Here is a 17,683-nt window from a genome sequence, read left to right as displayed (position 1 = left end):
CACTCCTGATGAAGCTGTGAGGAGCCAGGAGTAATTCTGATGCACTACACACAAAGGTGAACTTGGGTTAACTGTGTTAAAAAACAATAATAAAAGCACAGTCCACAGGAAGTGGAGAAAGTAAAGCATTTCTATAGATAGTTTTACTTAAAGCTTCATACTCTTGGACTGGCATGGGAGCAGAGATGCCAAAGAGCAGCCCAGCAAGAAATTCCAGGCAGTGCAGAGCAACTGTCCATTCTCTAACTAGTGCATGAATATCTTTATTTTACTGGCTAGCTATACCTTAATAGAATAATCACTATAGATTGTAGAATGTAGAGTGGCCTGGGTTGGAAGAAAACTCAATAGTTCCAACCCCCCCTGCCATGTGGGAGGATTTGGAATTAGATTCCAGTAGGTGTCACAGCACATATTCTCAGTCATTATGGAAGACCACTCCAGAGGTGCTCGTTCTCAGGGAAGAACCCCTTGAGTTTCAGACAAGCCACATGATGGCTCTGGTGGTTTTAACAGAAAACACATCATTTGGGAGCTGCCAGCTGAGCCACAGAGGGAACCATGGCTAGGAAGCTGGGTGAATCAGGACCACAAGTCCTGACACATTGGTCCCCCCATTCCCCACTGGGAAGCTGCAGACAACACATCCCCAGGGAGCCTGGGCCAGGGCATGCCTGCTTTTGTACCCCTTCGGGTCCCCACAGCAGCAACTTGCTCTGACTTGGTGGGCTGGATGGCATCTCCTGGTGCAGGCTCTGCCAGGAGCTGCTTCCCTGGCGGTGAGCTCTCCCTGAGCCCCTGGCAGCAGCAGGGCGTTCTGGGGACGGGAATCCCTGCACCCCCCAAAGCCTGTGTGAGTCATGGAGCTCTGAGAGATGGAAGGTTATTTCTGGATGTAACTTTCTGGACTGAGGGAAACACTGCAGTGTCAGCACCCAGCTGTGCTTTTAGGAGGTGAGTTGTTTGGCAAGTCTTGCAAATCTATTTCCATATGCAGGCACACGCATGAATCACTCCTTACAAGAAAAAGCTGCAGGGGTGAAAGGGCCAAGACAAACTTTACTGGGAGTGAAGGCAAAACCATTATTTTTTTTCTCCACTATAAATAAAATAGCCACACAGAGGCAGGAGAGGCCAGAAGCCCCCTTTCTCCCCTTACCCAGAGCTGATCCTCTGCTTGTTTTCCCCAGCAGCTCCTCAGCAAGGATCAGTACTATCACCTATTGATGCCAACCTACTTCTGCAGCAATGTCAGCACTTTTCACAATGTGTCTATAGCTTATTGCCAATGTTATTTCCCCATCTGCTAAGAGAGAAATTATCTTATTCCCCTGTCCAGTCACTCTTTCCCCACAAATATCAGTGTTTTCCTAACACTACCTATTCCCAAGCAACAAAAATAGGAACTGTTTATAGGGACAAAAAGCTTGAGCCCAGCACGCAGGCAGCATCAGTGCCCCAGAGGATCTGGGAAGAGGAACCAGGGCAAAATGGTGGCTGTGATAAAGCAAAAGAACAAGGGAGAGAAAAGAAAAAGGGACAAGAGGGGAAGAAAATAAAGAACAGGAAGAGAAACATGTGGAAGAACTTCCCTCCACCAGCAATCCCTGGTAGGAAATCCTGATGCCCCTCAGTAATCCTAGTCTCCCTAGCAAAATACAAACCTAGGAAAAGTCTCACCTAGGAAAGCGGACAGAGGCAGATGCAAAAAAAGAAGCATGAAACAACTTACAATGCCACAAGCATTACTTGCTTGGCTAAATTTCTACCTGCTACATCTGAGGAATCTTTTCGCTATCTCTAACTTCCTCTCCAACATCAACAGTTGTGTTCCTCCCTCCATCTGGCTCCTTTCTGCTTCAGCTTTCACGTGCGTGTTCCTCACATTGATCCTTTGTGCCTGTTTGCCCCACAGTACCGCAGCAGACAGCCCCTCACACACATTGTGGTCAGTAGCTCCTTCAAGATTTAAATCCTTGCATAGGATTATGCTTAGACCAATCACCCTGTGGTTGCTCCTGATTTATATAAATTTCTGTACTTATATATCCTCCAAGTATATTTTCAAAACATACCACCCATTCAGAGAGCTCTTAAAGAGCACTGCTAATTTGACGAGCAAGCAAATGTGGTATTTTTTATTGTGACTAGGAAAGAAACTTTTGCAATTTCCTGGAATAAGTGCTGTCAACTCTTAACTTGCTTCTGTCTCGACTCCTGTAGTCCTTGTTTCCATACCCTAAATCTCATTCTTGGCTTTCCTTCCACAGTCCTTTGGCCAATACTTTAGACCTCTCCCTTACCGTCATTGCATCATTTCCCACTTATTTAACCTTGCTTTTTCTATTCAAGTGTCTGGAAAAGTTTTCTGCTGCTTTTCAACCATGATCAGCAAAGATAACTCAGCTGGACTCATGCTGGTTTTCACTGTATTCCTAGACTTTACTGGTCATGTCCAGCTTACTTGGCTAACAGGTCATTTTTCCATTCCTTGCTAGCTTTTTATTTTTCTCTGACGTGGATAGTTGCAATCCCTACCTTACAAGGCTAATTGAGATTTAAGGTCCTCATAATTCCTGCCCTCTTATCCTGCAGAGAGCACAGGCTTTAGCCAGTCATCCCAGCTGACTTCATGGCAACTCCCTTGTACAAGGTCCAAACTCCTTAGTAATACCATCCTTGCACTAAGGCTGAACTGATTCAACTCTTCAGCATGTAATAAATGTATCACTCTATTCCACAATCTGTGCTTCTTCCTCTGCCAGGGCTCTGAATCCCAGCTCATTCCTTATCACAAGTCTGCCCTCCAAAACTTTACCTTCCATGCCATTGCCTGCTTTCCTTTTCTACACAACTGCCTTCAGGTCAGCACCTGAACTCCACTATAAATTTTAAGTGCACATCTATTCTCAGGTGAATTTTATCAGCCTAGTTTCTGTCATGGCCTACTCAGAGCCCTGGGAGCTTGGTACAGCTTCCTTACCTCGTCATCTCAGACTCACAGTGTAGCACTGCTACCACTGTCTCTTCTCCTGGCTACCTTGAAAAGAGAATGAAATAAATAACCCAATCTCTCCTCCCAGTCCCACTACTCATTCCTTTCCTTTCTCTGGCACTCTGGTCCATGGCTGCAGGGCCTTCTCAGTCCATCAGCTCTGCAGCTTTATTTAAGCTCAGCCAAAATGTCAGACCTATATTCCCTTCAGAGTGCTCTTTCTCCTCAGAGAAATGCAGTCTGACTACAAAGCTTATTAAATATGTACTGAAAACAATAAACAACCAAGTGACAGATAAACAAATCACCTCCTCCTCAGGCAACCTTGTCAGAAGGTTACTTCTCCCTCCCCAGGGAGGCACAAGATCTCTCATTTATGTGATAACGTGCAGATCTCCACCACGGTAATGACTTTATACACATCACATGCTTCAGTGCTTCAGCCACTTGCTTGCTGAATACAGGAAGGAAATATTTCCCTCTGTAAAAATTTGGTGAGATTTTTTTTCATGACTATTTCACCTTCTGAAGGATCAGCAGTAGGTGTGGACAAAGCACAGGAGTGGACAAAGAGTGAAGAAGGTCCTCCCTCTTGCAATTGATACTTACCTGGAAAATCTGGCAATCAAATTTATTACCAGACCTGGCAAACAACTACTAATCCAGTCTTTCACTGCTCTCTCAGTCTGGAAAGGCATTCATTTTCTCTTATCTTCTTGGATCTGTACCTTAGTATATCTCAGCTCTGCACGTGCAATGTCGCTCTGCTTCTTCCACTTTCTCAGGTATTGCTCTCATCTGTTGAACTCACAATGCCAGAAACATCAAATTTAAACGTCAAATGGCACCTACAGGCAACCAGGTTGAGTCTTTTCCTCCTCACTCTCCACTGGTGAGACACACCTGGAGAGCCATACCCAGGTCTGGGCTCTCCAGCACAAGGGAGACATGGACTTCATGGAGTGAGTTCAACAAAGGAACACAAAGGTGATTAAGGGATTGGAAGACCTGAAGAGATGGAGAGAGCTGGGACTGCCCAATCTGGAGAAAAGGTGATAAGTACTTGATGGGGGGAGTAAAAGGAAAGAGCCAAGCTCTTCTTGGTGAGGCCTGGCAACAGAACAAAAGACACAAACTGAACTACAACAAATTTTTAAATGTAAGAAAGAGCCTTCTGCACTCTAAGAGCTCTCAAGCACTGGCACAGCTTGCCCAGAGAGGTTGCAGAGTCTTCATCCTTGCAGATACCCAAGACCTGACTGTACATGGCCGCAGTCAACCTGCTCCAGCTGATCCTGTGTGAGCCCATCTCAGCAGTACCTGCTGGCCTCAGTGACTCTCAATGCTGTAGCACAACAGCAGTTATGATCCATGCCAGTCTCCTCTGGCACAGAACTCCGGGAAATTAGCCCAGGTCACAGTGTTCAACTGCTCATTTAAAGCAAAGGAAATTATTAAATAGCCAAATGTTGAGAGCAATGGGCTTGCTCAATCACAGCATGGTCAGTGGCATCAGCTGCCTCAGGAATGCAAAAGCTAAAATATGAAAGAACCACCTCTTGCTCAAGTCCTGCTGCTGTAAGAATTGCCTAACTGGGTGTCCAGACACAAACTTCCAGCAGACAACCATGCCAGGCTTTGCCCAAAAGGGAAGGGGGGCCGTGGGGAATCCCAGAGCAACTAGTGATGGCCACAAGTGGGGCTGCACAAGGAGCAGACACTGTCATGTCTGTCACCATGCCTGCAGGCTTCCCACTGCATGGCTAAATCAGTCCTTTAGCACAATCTTTGCCAAGTTACTTTACCTAAAACAAGCTTCTGACAGGGATGACAGAGCCAAGGCAGTCCTTGCCTTTGCAATCATTGGCAGAGTACTGCCCAGAGCACACAGCTATCTGTCAGCCTGATGAAACCTGGTGTCACATGTAAAACTGAAACTGCTCGAGTTATTTAAGAAATATTTAAAAAAAAATCAGGGCCTCACAAAACTTTTTATTTTATAAAGTTCAGCAGGCCTGATACTGCAACATCAGCTCAGCAACACACAAAACCCCAACCCCTATCTCTAGCTCCATCAGCTCATCTTTTTTTACTGCCAGGAAAGTGCCTACAAGCCTGAACATTTACATATGAAAATGTGAATGTAGATATATTTTTTCCAAAATCATTGAAGACCAAGAAGTCTCATCCTTTTGCATGCCCAAAATGGCCACTTTTAAGGGGATTAAACATAATTCCAAAAACAACTAAGAAAGCAAACTGAAAACTATTTTTCAAATGGTTGTTTTGGTGCTTGTGGTTTTTTAGCATTTGGAATAGCTGATTCTCACATCCCTCTCTTAGTCAAAGAAGTGGGAAGACTCATCAATCTGACTAATCTGAGCAACAGTATCTTGAAAAAAGAAGGGAAACTGATTTCTAAGGACTAAAATCGTAAATTCAGCTTGCACCCAGAAAATGCCCCCAAATTTTCATTATTTTACACTCTGAATGCCACTTCACTAAAAATTTAAGCTAGGGAGGAGAGAGTCAGGACTCCTCTAGAGGCTTCAGAAGAGGAAAATGCTGAAAAATTCCTACCTGTGCCCAACAGTAGGCAACACTAGCACAAGCTTAAGTAGGGTTAAATCTACTGCAGTTTTGGAGGAAAATCCAGAAAAAATTCGAATGCTGTCTTCTGCAAAAAATATACACTAAGAGCTCATGCACTTTGTGCTTAATAGCTGTTGAAAAGCAGAATTATGATAGTGCAGAAAATATAAGACACTATATCAAACACTACCTCACACAGCAAGATTCAGGTGGTTAAAAATACAGTAAATCTCTCAAGTAGGCACCAATGATGGTTTTGGCATTAAGGTGGGGTATTCAGTAAGAACAAGGAAGATATCTGTACAGGGAGACACAGCCCCATGCATGACATGTCACGGATGAGGCCACAGAATCCAAAACTCAGCCTTCAGTGGCAGCAGGGTTTTTCTTCAAATTCATCCACAGTTTCTTCTGCATTAGGAAAAAAAGAAGGAAAGCTGGAAGAGATTGGATGCCCTGAAATGAGACAAGCTTTGGAAATCGTTTTTGGTCCTTCCAGGAACATTTCAGTATAGCTTAGACTACCCCTTGGAGCAATCCAGAAACTGCCCCTCAGTAGGATGGCAGGGCTTGCTTCAGGAAGGAGCCTGGCCATCCTACCTGGATGCACAGGACACTGCTGTTTTGCATGCTCCGGATGCTTTTCATTCTTTTGAGATGCAAAAACTTCCAAAATCTCCTTTGTGACCAGACACTTTGTACATTCCCTAGTGGAGCACTCATCCTGGGCTGACCTGCTTATCTAATAAACTCGTCAGCAACTACAAGAGACATTTCCAGCCCAAGTGATTGGTAACATGGACCTTTTGGGTTAAATCTACCAACTGAGAGCCTAAGCAGAGTCACTGCTGAGCAGAACCCCCCCTTCTGTACTATCAGGCTGGCTGGTGGAACTGCCAGGGCCTAAGTGAAATGCAGGCAGACAGCAGACTGGGCTGCCCAGCAGCGCTGCCGTGCAGCACGGGGCGTCTCCAGAGCAGGACTTAACCTCAGGTAACCTGCAGTGTTCAGGGAGCACACAGGGCTCAGCAGGAAAGCCAAGTGGTCACGCAAAGTGTCACTGTCCCCTTCTGCACACAGCGTGCCCCTGAACCAGAGGGACAAACAGCTCCACCTGGCAGACGAGCACACAGATTCTGTGCATCTGTGCTGCACTCTACACAATCTGAAATGAAAAGTTACATCTGAAATAGTCCCAGATATTATGAAACCTCTTTATTTTTGCCACCTGTCGTATCTTGTCAAAATTAGCAAGAGCTAAAGTGGGAAAAACATGTAAGAAAGCAGGCACTGAGCCTATATTTAATAATGGTACCTGAAAGGAGGGCTAAGACAATACCCACATCATTGCACCATTTGGCATCATCTGTCAGCTCTTCGCAGCATGATGGACTCAGGAAGGATGATGCTGAGCACAGTTAGGGAGAAAATAAGGCAGAGCTTTGACAGTTCTTCTCTGACTAAAAGAAAGAGCATTTGAAATAAAATTGTAATCATTGTAAATGATACTTGTTGACCTTTTTAAACACTCCAGATAAGGGGAAAACACACAGAGGGCTTTTTTTAACTTGTGCACTCTACTTGTGAGTTACGTCCCATTCATTTTAGTGAAAACCCAACCTTCTAACCAGACCTTGGGGGAAGTCTGCAGAACTGAAGAACTGACAGAAGTCAGTAGCTGGGTAACACATGGGTTTATTTCTTGGTAAAGAACTGACCTTGAATCTTGAAACCAGTCACTCATCTCTTACAGCAGCGGTCCTCTCCTGTCCACAGCAAAAGACAACAAGAAGCACACGCATGAGGTGCCTGCGTGCTTCTGCCACTGAGACAGCAAGAAAGGGCAGGATGCTTAAGTTCATGCACATTTTTATTGAGTAGTAATATAAAATGCTTCTTTCATTGTTACAAGTGCATGCTTTGATTGCCAACATTTCGAAGTCAAATTACAAAGGCAAGGCTGTAGGCTGTAGTGAATTACTTGGGCACTTATACAATTGTTAAAAAATATCAATGGACTGTTTGTTTTGTTTCCTTTTCTTTTTTAGAATGAACCAGTTGAAACCCGTAACTGATATACAAAGGGAAAAAAGTGAAAAAATTACACATTTTGTGGCACATGACAAAACAGAACAAAATGACTAAACCATTATGACATTAACAGTTATCATGCATTTAGAATTTCACATGTAACTACAAACTTATTTAAATTTCACAAGGTTTGCTAAACATGCTACCCATCTATATGTGCACTGACAAGCTTATGTTAAAAACTTTAAGAATACTCTCCCCCCTTAGATTTTTCAAAGCTTTTTTTGATTACAAAATTTCAAAGGCATTAAGCATTTTCTTTTTAGAGAATATAAAGTACGCCAGTATACATACATTTCCAGTATAAGTCAGACCACTAAGCGCATTACAGTCCCATACAGGCCTATACAGCCATTTTTTCTTAAAAAACATGCATAGGCAGATTTTTACAGAATATAGATGCTTTTCACTGCACTTAATATGGTGTCTTGTTCACTATACTTAAAAATGCACCACTCATAAATATTTAAATTTAGCAAGCCACAACCAAGACTTGTTTTACCAAAAAAACCCCAGAAAACCTCCCAAACCAAACCCCCCTAAATATAAACAGCAAAAAAAGATAAATGTTATTATTCCAGTCTTTTTTTTAACAAAGAAAAAGATAATTGCCGCCAAATTAGTAAGGTAAGTGTTATATTTAAAGAAGGGCATTGAAGCACACTAAAGAAACCTGAGGTAAGCATAATCTGTACAAAATTAAACTGTCGCTCTCGCTCGCTCTCTCTCACTCTCTCTCTCTCTCTTTTTTTTTGGCATTTTAAACAAATTTCCAACTTTTTTTTTTCTTTTTTTCTCTATATTTTTAAAGAGTGCCTAATTTATTTCATAGCCATTGTCTGACAAGAGTAGCAAAACATTATCAATAAATAGTCCTTATTTAGTTTGTACATTTTGTTAAAAATGTTTCGATGTTGTAGATGTTGAGTGCTGCAACTGTAAACGTACAATAGTTAGTAAGAAATTAAACAAAGTTTTCATGTCCAGTAACATAATAAAAGGCCTTTCAGTAACATAGCTAGACGTTCCCAATGTAGTAGGAAAACATGTTCATTCCCCTAACTTTGCAATATATACCAGCATGAGCTTTCATTTTTCTACAAGCATTTAAAGGCATATCCAAAGGAGGTGTGTCTCCCCCACCCGCCCTCCCACCAAATTAAAGTTGACGATCTCTTTGTTGATGATTTTTGTAAACTGAATCCAACACCTGGCCCCCAGAGCAAACAAGCTATTATCAGAGGCAAGAACACCCCAGTGCTGACGTGCAGCAACCCCATCGCGCCCTGCAGCTCACCCCCCCTCCCAGACAGCGGTCACTGGATATTGCTGCTATTACTGCCGTTGCTGTCCGTGCCATTAGTCTCTGTGGAGATTGCCTTGTTGATGGAGTTAAGGTTGGCATCGGATGGCACGTCTCTGCGCGGAGGCATTCGCTCATTAATTCGATCTAAGCCTTTGGCCTCTTCGAAGCTAGTGATCTTATGCTGGGGTGAAAATCCTTTGATAGCTAAATAAAGGATTATTGAAAAATAAAATTAGCAAGTTAAAACTCTCAGCAGTTTTTCCCCCAATTTAGCAACAAGTGCAGGAGTCCTTCTTTGGGAAGGCAGCAACGAGAAGATCTGACACCACCACCAACTCCTTACCACGCTCAGAAAGAGCTGGGGCTCACCACCACCGTCCCTTCCAACACAACTATTGTTTTCAACACAATCAACTTCCAGTATTTTGTCGTCCACTGGGGCTCTGCTTGGAACACCAAGACGCTGACATGAAACTATGGTTTGCACTTTGGAACCATGCTGAGGGCACAGCCGTGAGCTGGTGAATTGGCACTTGCTGTCACCACTTACAGCCTTACGGACACCGTGCCTTGCCCTAGTGCTCTTCATCAGGCAAAATTCCCCACTGCCAAAGATCATGCAAAAAGTGCTGGCTGCTTCCAGATGGTGATGACATGGTGAGGCCACTTTGTGGGATATACATGAAAGCTAGGGAAGATCTGGGGTGACCCTACAACAAGTTGCCTTCTGTTCTCAACACAGGTGAGCTGTTGTTGATTGCCTGGGGCAATTATCCTCCCTGATACAACCCTGGACTTCTGGAAAGCAGCTTGAGTCAAATGGCAGGAGCACTGTGCAACATGGATCAGGGATATTGTCATTTTGGACAGCTATACAGTTTAGCTCAGGAAATGCACTGACAAAGGACCAAAGTTCCAACTGAGGATTTATGATCTGCCCTTTAGCAGCGACATTGGTGAGGCCATCCCAACCTCAGAAGGAAGCCACAGGCTGAGGAATGTACTCACAGACTGTGATTTTTATTTTATTCTCTCTCTAATTGAAGTGTTGCAGATCTTTAGATTTAAAGCAAAAGAGAAAAAAAGCACTGTAGGCAAACAGCAGGTCTCAGCCCCGTAGATCAGCCTTCTTTGTCTTTTTTCTCTTATCTGTACCAAATCAGTGCACTCCACTTCCAGAACTGGAATTTCTGCTAGGCCTCTATCATAACATGCCACAGAGCAGAAATGGTGCTTTAGTACCAGGAAACTGCAAACTCCCTGGGGAGAAAATGGTAGGGGAGTTTCAGGGATCCAATTCAGTATTCCTTCTCCCCTTTTCTCTTCTCCATTATCCCCAACTACTCTCCTTCCTATGTCGAGTCCTGATTCTGGACAAGCTGGTAACTTCTGTTAAAAAAAAAAAGCCTAACACATCCAAAACCCCAGAACATCCCTGGTACCAAGCTACCATCCTTGTATTTAGTGGGGAGCAAGAAAAGGCATTTTTTCATGCTGGTTGTGCCAACCTTTCCTGTGAAAAATGATACATCCTGTTTGTCTCAGGATTTAGTTGTTTAGCCAGTTTCACAAATGTTTCATTGGAACTTTGTGAAGTGCATGGTTTTTAACATGTATTATACTTCAACTTAGAAAAACAACAACATAATGGTGATTAGTCAAGTGAGCAGGGACGAAGCAGTGAAAACAGAACAGGTTGTACAGTAAGTTTTCTTAAGGTTTGCCTTTTGGGTTGGGTTTTTTTTTTAATTTACCTTCTACCACAAAATGAAGATGTCTAACAAGCACCCATGCCAATCCCTTAAAGCAATAGTTTAATGGATGGCTGCATTGAAGCTGAAGCAGTTGCCATGTCCTGGAGCTTGCCAGCAGCACAGCCCAGTTGGTGTTACCGGGCCCTGAAGGAGAACTGGTGAAACTTCTCCTCCATCAGAAGCTTCACCTGTGTGGAGCAGTAGTTGTGACTATGGTGACAGTGGCTAACTAGCAAGGATGGCAAATCGAGAATGAACTTGAGGGGTGCATGTTGCTGGCATGGGGGCACATTAAGGGATTGTATTTCCAGTAGACACATTATTGTCTGTAACACTAAGGAAGGTGCTCTGCTGTAGTTGCTGGTCAGACAACGAATATTAGCAGGTTACATGGAGAGTCTACTAAAACACAACACATAGTCACAGAAAATCACAGAAAACAGCCAAACTGTCAACAAGAATGCACACTGCAGATTAGAGATTGCCGATAGGAATAGATAATTCCAACATAAATAGCAGCTTACTCACTGCTATTTAGAAAGCAGTTGTATTTTCTCTTACATATTTGTTCTGTAATTTTAATCACTGCTTTAAAAAATTCAAAAACAAATTCAACTGGCCGAAATGGCACATCTTACCAAAGGACAACAATCACCAGATTTTTTTTTTTTAATTAGTTAAAAAAAAAAGACCCACAGAAAATTTGAGAGGGGCAAGAACAAAATACAACTGAAGAATTTTGTTTTAAAGGGGAATTCTGAAAATTCTTCTTCCAAAACTTTGTAATACTGAACAAATATTGTACATCTACATTGCAATACATGGTTACTTAGCTTTTACCTGAAGTGTTCAAAATTGTTAAGGGTTAAATTAGAGGTCTGTCAACAAAGCACCAGTTTTCAATACTGAGCATTCAGAAATCTTCTAAGGCAGCCAGTCACTTTATATGCAGCTAAAATGGTGCCCGTGTTAATGGTTGCTCTAACGTAAATATCCAGTGTGTAAACTGCCACTACCAAAAGAAGCAGACATCTTGCAGACAAATGTCTTGTGTTGTTTTACTTTTAAAGGGAAACAGAAACATGCTGTACTATAACAAAAGACCAATAAATTTTTTCATTAGTGACCTAAAAGAAAGGAAACAAACTGAAGCATAAATAAAGAAAAAGTGGAAAAGAAACAACAACAAAAAGAGAGAATATATAAAAAGCTATGTGTTTTCTTTGACCAGAAATTGCTGAGGATAGTTTGAGCCAGCCTCCAGTGCACAGCTTTTGAGCTATGTGTCACAAAGCATTTATGAGCTGCTGCCAAGTTATGTCCCGTGAAATCTGAGTTCCCTGATCTCCTCCTGTGGCATTACTCAGTGCTTAATTCAACATACAGCAATTCCAACGTGTTTGTAACTTACAGAAAGAGAAAAACCTCAACAGCAGCAACAGAAAGAAAAACCAAAAGAACACTTTCCCCTTTAAAGCAATTACATTTTGGTTAATATCGAGCCACAATTGTTAGCCCAACACCCACACAATCTGTACAAGCTACAGCAAAATGAATACACCCAGCAGAGCCCTTATCTGTTGTGGCACCAACAGAAAGGGGACTGGCCAATTTACCTTCATCAGCCTCAATAGCCTCAACAGTAGCTGAAGAGAAGAAAGGGGTAGCAAAACGAATGAGAAAAAATGAGCAGAGGATTCAACTCTAAGAACAAGTCAGTGAATAGCAAAGGAGCTACGACACTAATGTTACTGTAAGTGCTGGATTTTGGCAAAACAGACACACAGAGAAATGTTTAGACAAAAACAATAATTTGCAGATTGAATTAAGCTAGAGTTTGTTTTAAAGCAGAAGTTTCACAAACTAAAAATTTTTAAAGACACATTTAAGAAGTTTTCTTTTGACTCAAAAGAACTACAAAATGTAAATGTCTTCCATATTGCACATCTGACCTGAAAAGGTCATTATATAATTGTCCCAGCTCTCAGTAAGAGCAGTTTGACTTGCCCTGTCAAAAGAGAACAAAAAATGGCATAAAGCCATTGCACAAAATTCATACAACTTACAACATCAGCCTGAAAAGTACTGGTGCCAGTACAAGACAAAGGAATTCCATATACAACTTAACAAAATTATTTTCCCTCTCCTGACTAAAAGAAACATCCCCACAGCATGGGATCCTCAGAAAGCTTGGCCTTTGCCTGTAACCTTGCCCAGTCTGCTCCATCTGTAAACTTTATTTTTGTCAACACAGTCCCTGAAAAACATTTTGCTAATATTTTATTTAAATCAATGGATGCAGATGTAAGATTGACTGTTGGACCTCCAAAGTTGCAAAGCCTGGTCAGAGAGAGCAGAGCTTGTAACTGGGAGATTGCTGTGATGTTATGAATACCATGTTATCACTATTATGAAACCATTAATGGTTCTTAAACATATACTTTCATTTGAGTTTTACCCATCAGCTTTGGTATGCATTTTTTTTACAGTCAGAGATTTAGAAGCTGATGCAAATCATTAAATGCAATCCAATATCCCAAATATTTTAAAAGAAATTTTGATTTTCAAGAATTTCTCTGGTTTAGAGAATAGTTCAAGAAATCAAGTTTTTAGGAAGTCACGTCTTCTTTTTTGTCTTGTTTTCCCCTACGTAAAACCCAAACGTGTATTTTTTTTTAAGTTAGGATGTCAAATATGGATTAAGATATATTCTAAAATATCTATACTATTATCTTGCTGCATGGGGAAGTGAGAGGATTTAACCCTCATGCACCAAGGTAAGCCTATGCCTCTCAAGCAGCAGAGCAAGAGAGATGGCTAAAAAACAAGGAACAAAACCAACGCAAACTTAAAAAAAGAGGAATCATGATAACTAGGATGAAAAATTAAAATGAATAACAAGATCCAAACCAGCACTGACACATTAGAAAAAATGAAGACTAAAATGTATACTTCCACAACAGAACATACTACTCATATTTTCTGTTAATACATATGGCAATATGTGTGCTTAACAGAAACTATATGAACTTCAGAGTATTTGGTGAATGGGGTACTGTGTGTTAACTAATGCAGAAGCTTGTGTATAGTAATGTTTTACTGAGCCAGAATACTGCAGTATGAGGAGATTTTCTTTTAGCTTTTGTAACAAGAACATTTGGCAATTTTCTCAAATTAATTTCAATTCCTATTATTTTGCCAGGGCAACAATAGCAGTTTCCTTGGACCAAATTTTCTGACAAATGTAAAGCAACTATGTGGAGAAAAACCTAGGTGAAGACCACAAACCCATTAAGAAAGGCCTCCTGTGAAATCATATTGCAGCATTTCCAAAGCAGAACGTTACTATGTCCATCACACACAAGTCATCAACAAGAAACAAGAGAAGGGAAAAAAGTGGAAAAGGAGGTTTACCACCGTATACCTGAATCTTCTAGATTAAAGAGACAGTAAAGGGAAAAATACAGAGAAAGAATGCTCCAGGAAGGAAACAGGAAAACAAGAGGCTGAGACTGTGTCAAGGTTATAAAGCATTTCTATTTCTTACATCTACTGCCAATAGAACCTCTATAACTGAGAGACCTTTATGCGTGCCTGCAATATACTCTACAGCAATACACACAGGGAAAAAAAGGAGAGCTTCCAGTAATAAATTAAACACTTTGCACTCCTTATTCCATAAGGAAACAAAGGCAGTCCTACCATAGACTTACCAATTTCCTGTAACAAGAAGCACTTGGTATAAAACTGACAATCTGTATTGTGTTTGTGTACAAGGCAAACACTGTGTTTGTAAGAGCCTCCCTTCACTTAAATCAGAGTGGCATTGTTCTCGTGTTGTCGCCTAGAATTTCTAGGAGAGAAAATCTAATTCTAGACCTATTTTCCACTGGTGGCTGTCTATGAGGAAGAACAAATCAGATAAAATAAGAGTTTGAGTGTCATTAGCTAAGTCAAGCCTTCAGTACTCCACGTATCAAGAGCTGCTCTCTAAAAAAAAACCCCAAAAGATGCTCTGAACTGTGGAAAGAGTGCACTTAACATACAATCCTGAGCTATCATTCTGAACTGTTGATTTTCAGGGCCTCCCCCCTTTTCTCTAAAAATTGATGCTAAGTAGTAAGTCTTGAGATGAGGCCTCCCATAAACTGCTCACAAATGCTCCAGCACAACAAACTGCCTGGTTTTCTTCTATCCTTTGTGGTTTTTTTTTTTTTCCTGAGACAGCTGTGGTTACTTTTCTTAGGTTCTGCAGTTGAAAACCAATTGTTTTTTGTACACAGGACAAGACACACGGGCAAACAGGCTTACCGCTTTGCAGTGTTTGTTTTCCTCCGGAGAGCACTCCACTGGGCAGCATTCCTGTCGGAGTCAAACCTTTCAGCGTCAGCACACTCTCACTCTCTTCTCTGCAAAGGTTAAAGAAGAAATGAAAAATAAAACCACCAAAAGTAAGTAAATGTCTTTGCTAAAAACACGAGATATGTTTTAGACATCTTAAGCTACACATGCCCTGCAATGATTTTGTCATCTCCAATCTCCTTGCCAAGATAGACTGGATTTGGTGATGACATCAGCACCAGTGAAGTCCCCTTCACTGCTGTGTACATTTGTTAAACCTTTGCATCACACCATATGCAACTCCTACTGCAGTGAACACTATAACCTGTGCCTATGGAACAACACATCTGTCAACTCAAATATGACAGGAGAAGGACCAGAAGGACCAGCTATTGCTAACAATGCATTTTACACTATGTGGTCCAAAAGCAACTTAAACTGTTAGTTTGCTCTTGTCTGCACTAGCAGGCAGGTGGATTATTTATTGATGACCACCAGCCACTTAAAGAAAGGCAGCTAAAAGTTCATTAAAATTAATAAGCACTTCCATCCTTTCTAGTAATGTCCTTAATACTTTTGTATGCTAAAAATAATATGGATTAAACAAAATTATTTTATGAAACTGAAATATGCTTTGCTGGTCTCCAAATACATAGAGTTTTTAAATATATGGCTAGAGGAATACAACAGCTCTATCCAGAGAAGCCTTTAAGTAAAGCTTTCTACAAGGACTGTGATGCTGCCTATGATGACATACTTTCTCAGCAGCAAAACTGACCCCAATTCCTTAAGAGAAACCTATTTTGAAGTGCTTTACTTTGAAGTATATAATGACATTAAGCTGGAGGAAGCAAATACAAAGACAGAATTTAGTTCCACATTCACTTGAGGATAATGTGGTTTTGTCTATAAAAACTGTCTTTCAGCAATTCTACTACTTACAATTTTCTTTGGACCTACATGCCCTGAATGACTCACGTATATGAAACAACTCTTGTTTACCTACTACATATACTCTTCCAGTTCTATTTTTAGTTTGAAAATAATTCTGCTTGCACTCACTTTTCATTATGTAATAGTCAAAATCAAATTGTGACCATTTTGTTTGCAAGTTTCCCAAGCAATTAAAACTAACGCAAGAGCAAAATATTTTCAGAATTAACAGAGTATTTTTATCATCAGCAGTTACACAGCAAAGCTTTTGCTTTCTCTCAATTATTCAGTACATTACATTTTTTTTTTTTTTTTAAATTAAAGTGCAATGGCACTTTTAGCTTTACCCTCATGGGTTAAGTTTATTTACTGTATTTTTATTATCTTTAAACTGAATGTGTACAAGAAAGATGTGTGTCACAAATATCATGATGTTTTAGCCTTCAGTATTCCTTCATTTCTATTTGATGTCATTTATTTTTATTTATAAAAAAGGATAATAGACTGATTAAGTACTTTATTTACCTCTCTCCAGTCTAAATACACCGAAAGAAAAGTCAGAGTTGAGAAACAAAGTTGGAGAGAGTCAATGACAAGGAATCACGTAGTCTTCCATTTAGCTAAAGCCAATCCTTCTACAATACCTATTTTCATCAAAGCTCATTTATAACATTTGAAACTCAATACAACACTATTTTGATACCTAATTTTTTACACTAAAATGGCTGAAATTATTTCAGCTTTACATTCAAGTTACATCCTTGAGGAAAGGGACCACTCCAGCCCAAAGAAGAGATGACTAAGTTCTTTGCAGATGGTCAGATTAGGTGCTAATCTTTCAGAAAGATTTCAAGAAATAGTGAAATAAATTTCATAAAACACAATGACTCGAACAGGGACTTCAAAGATTTCCAGAGCAGGTTGGTATATAGACAGATGATAGATGGTGGCACTGCTGATTTCTTCCTAGGGTTACACACAATTACCTGACACTTGTGTCTTACATGGATTATGCTGACAAGACAGAAAAAATATCCCAGGCTTTTCTACAGGAATAGTATTTGCAAGATGACCTTGTGAAATTTTTACTGCCTAGCAGCCTGCCACCTAGCTGAGGGGAATCAGCCTTTCTCAGAAAAAAAGATAACAGGTATCCCAGTGGTGGCTGGGATGAAATGTCACTCATCCCCCTGGAAGACTTGTCACCAAAACCATGCATTGCAGGTACCTGTTTATTTGCTGACTATGCCTTGGATCACAGTGAGGATGTGCTGTATTTGCTGGTTAAAGCTAAGGGAGAACAAATTACTCTTCATCTTCAGTCTTTCCTGCAAAGCTTTCAAGGCCATCAATAATCAAGAGCTGTAAAAGGCTGTGGTGGTTTTGGCTGGGGTAGACTTAAGGTGTGGGACTTATGTGTATCATTGTAGAGAGAGCATATGCAGGAATTATTCTGTATCCCTCTTCCATCCTTGAAACCATTGAAAAGCTTCTGCCCTACAGATCCCTTTGAAGAAGTCTGACACATGGCTGATGTCAATCATCTGTAAGTTGTACAACTTCAAATATATCAGCTGATCATGCAACTTCAGATCCTTCTGCTTATTAAAGTTCACAATTCTTGTGAACTAATCCTATATTTTAAAAGGTGGTTCACAATGGAATACAGGC

At 40.9% G+C, this 17,683-nt stretch overlaps 1 protein-coding gene across 2 annotated transcripts in view; it reads right to left on the bottom strand.

Moving 5' to 3' along the window:
- Nucleotides 1–7,439: 7,439 nt before the first annotated feature.
- The window catches only part of PPP3CA (protein phosphatase 3 catalytic subunit alpha), a 171,174-nt gene continuing 160,930 nt past the window's right edge, over nt 7,440–17,683 (bottom strand). Inside the window, exons 12-14 of one of the 2 annotated variants that reach the window (XM_071431847.1) lie at nt 15,050–15,147; nt 12,355–12,384; nt 7,440–9,188 (exon numbers count right to left, since the gene is read on the bottom strand). In XM_071431847.1, the coding sequence (XP_071287948.1) occupies nt 8,995–9,188; nt 12,355–12,384; nt 15,050–15,147 (322 nt within the window). In that variant the 3' untranslated portion in view covers nt 7,440–8,994. The remainder of the gene's footprint in view (nt 9,189–12,354; nt 12,385–15,049; nt 15,148–17,683) is intronic. The other variant, XM_071431848.1, reaches the window with a different exon arrangement.

Source organism: Agelaius tricolor, unplaced genomic scaffold, assembly GCF_023055355.1.
Source record: "Agelaius tricolor isolate 1412-34295 unplaced genomic scaffold, bAgeTri1.0.p SCAF_8, whole genome shotgun sequence".
Classification (NCBI taxonomy): Eukaryota; Metazoa; Chordata; class Aves; order Passeriformes; family Icteridae; genus Agelaius; species Agelaius tricolor.
This window is presented reverse-complemented; position numbering and strand designations above follow the sequence as displayed.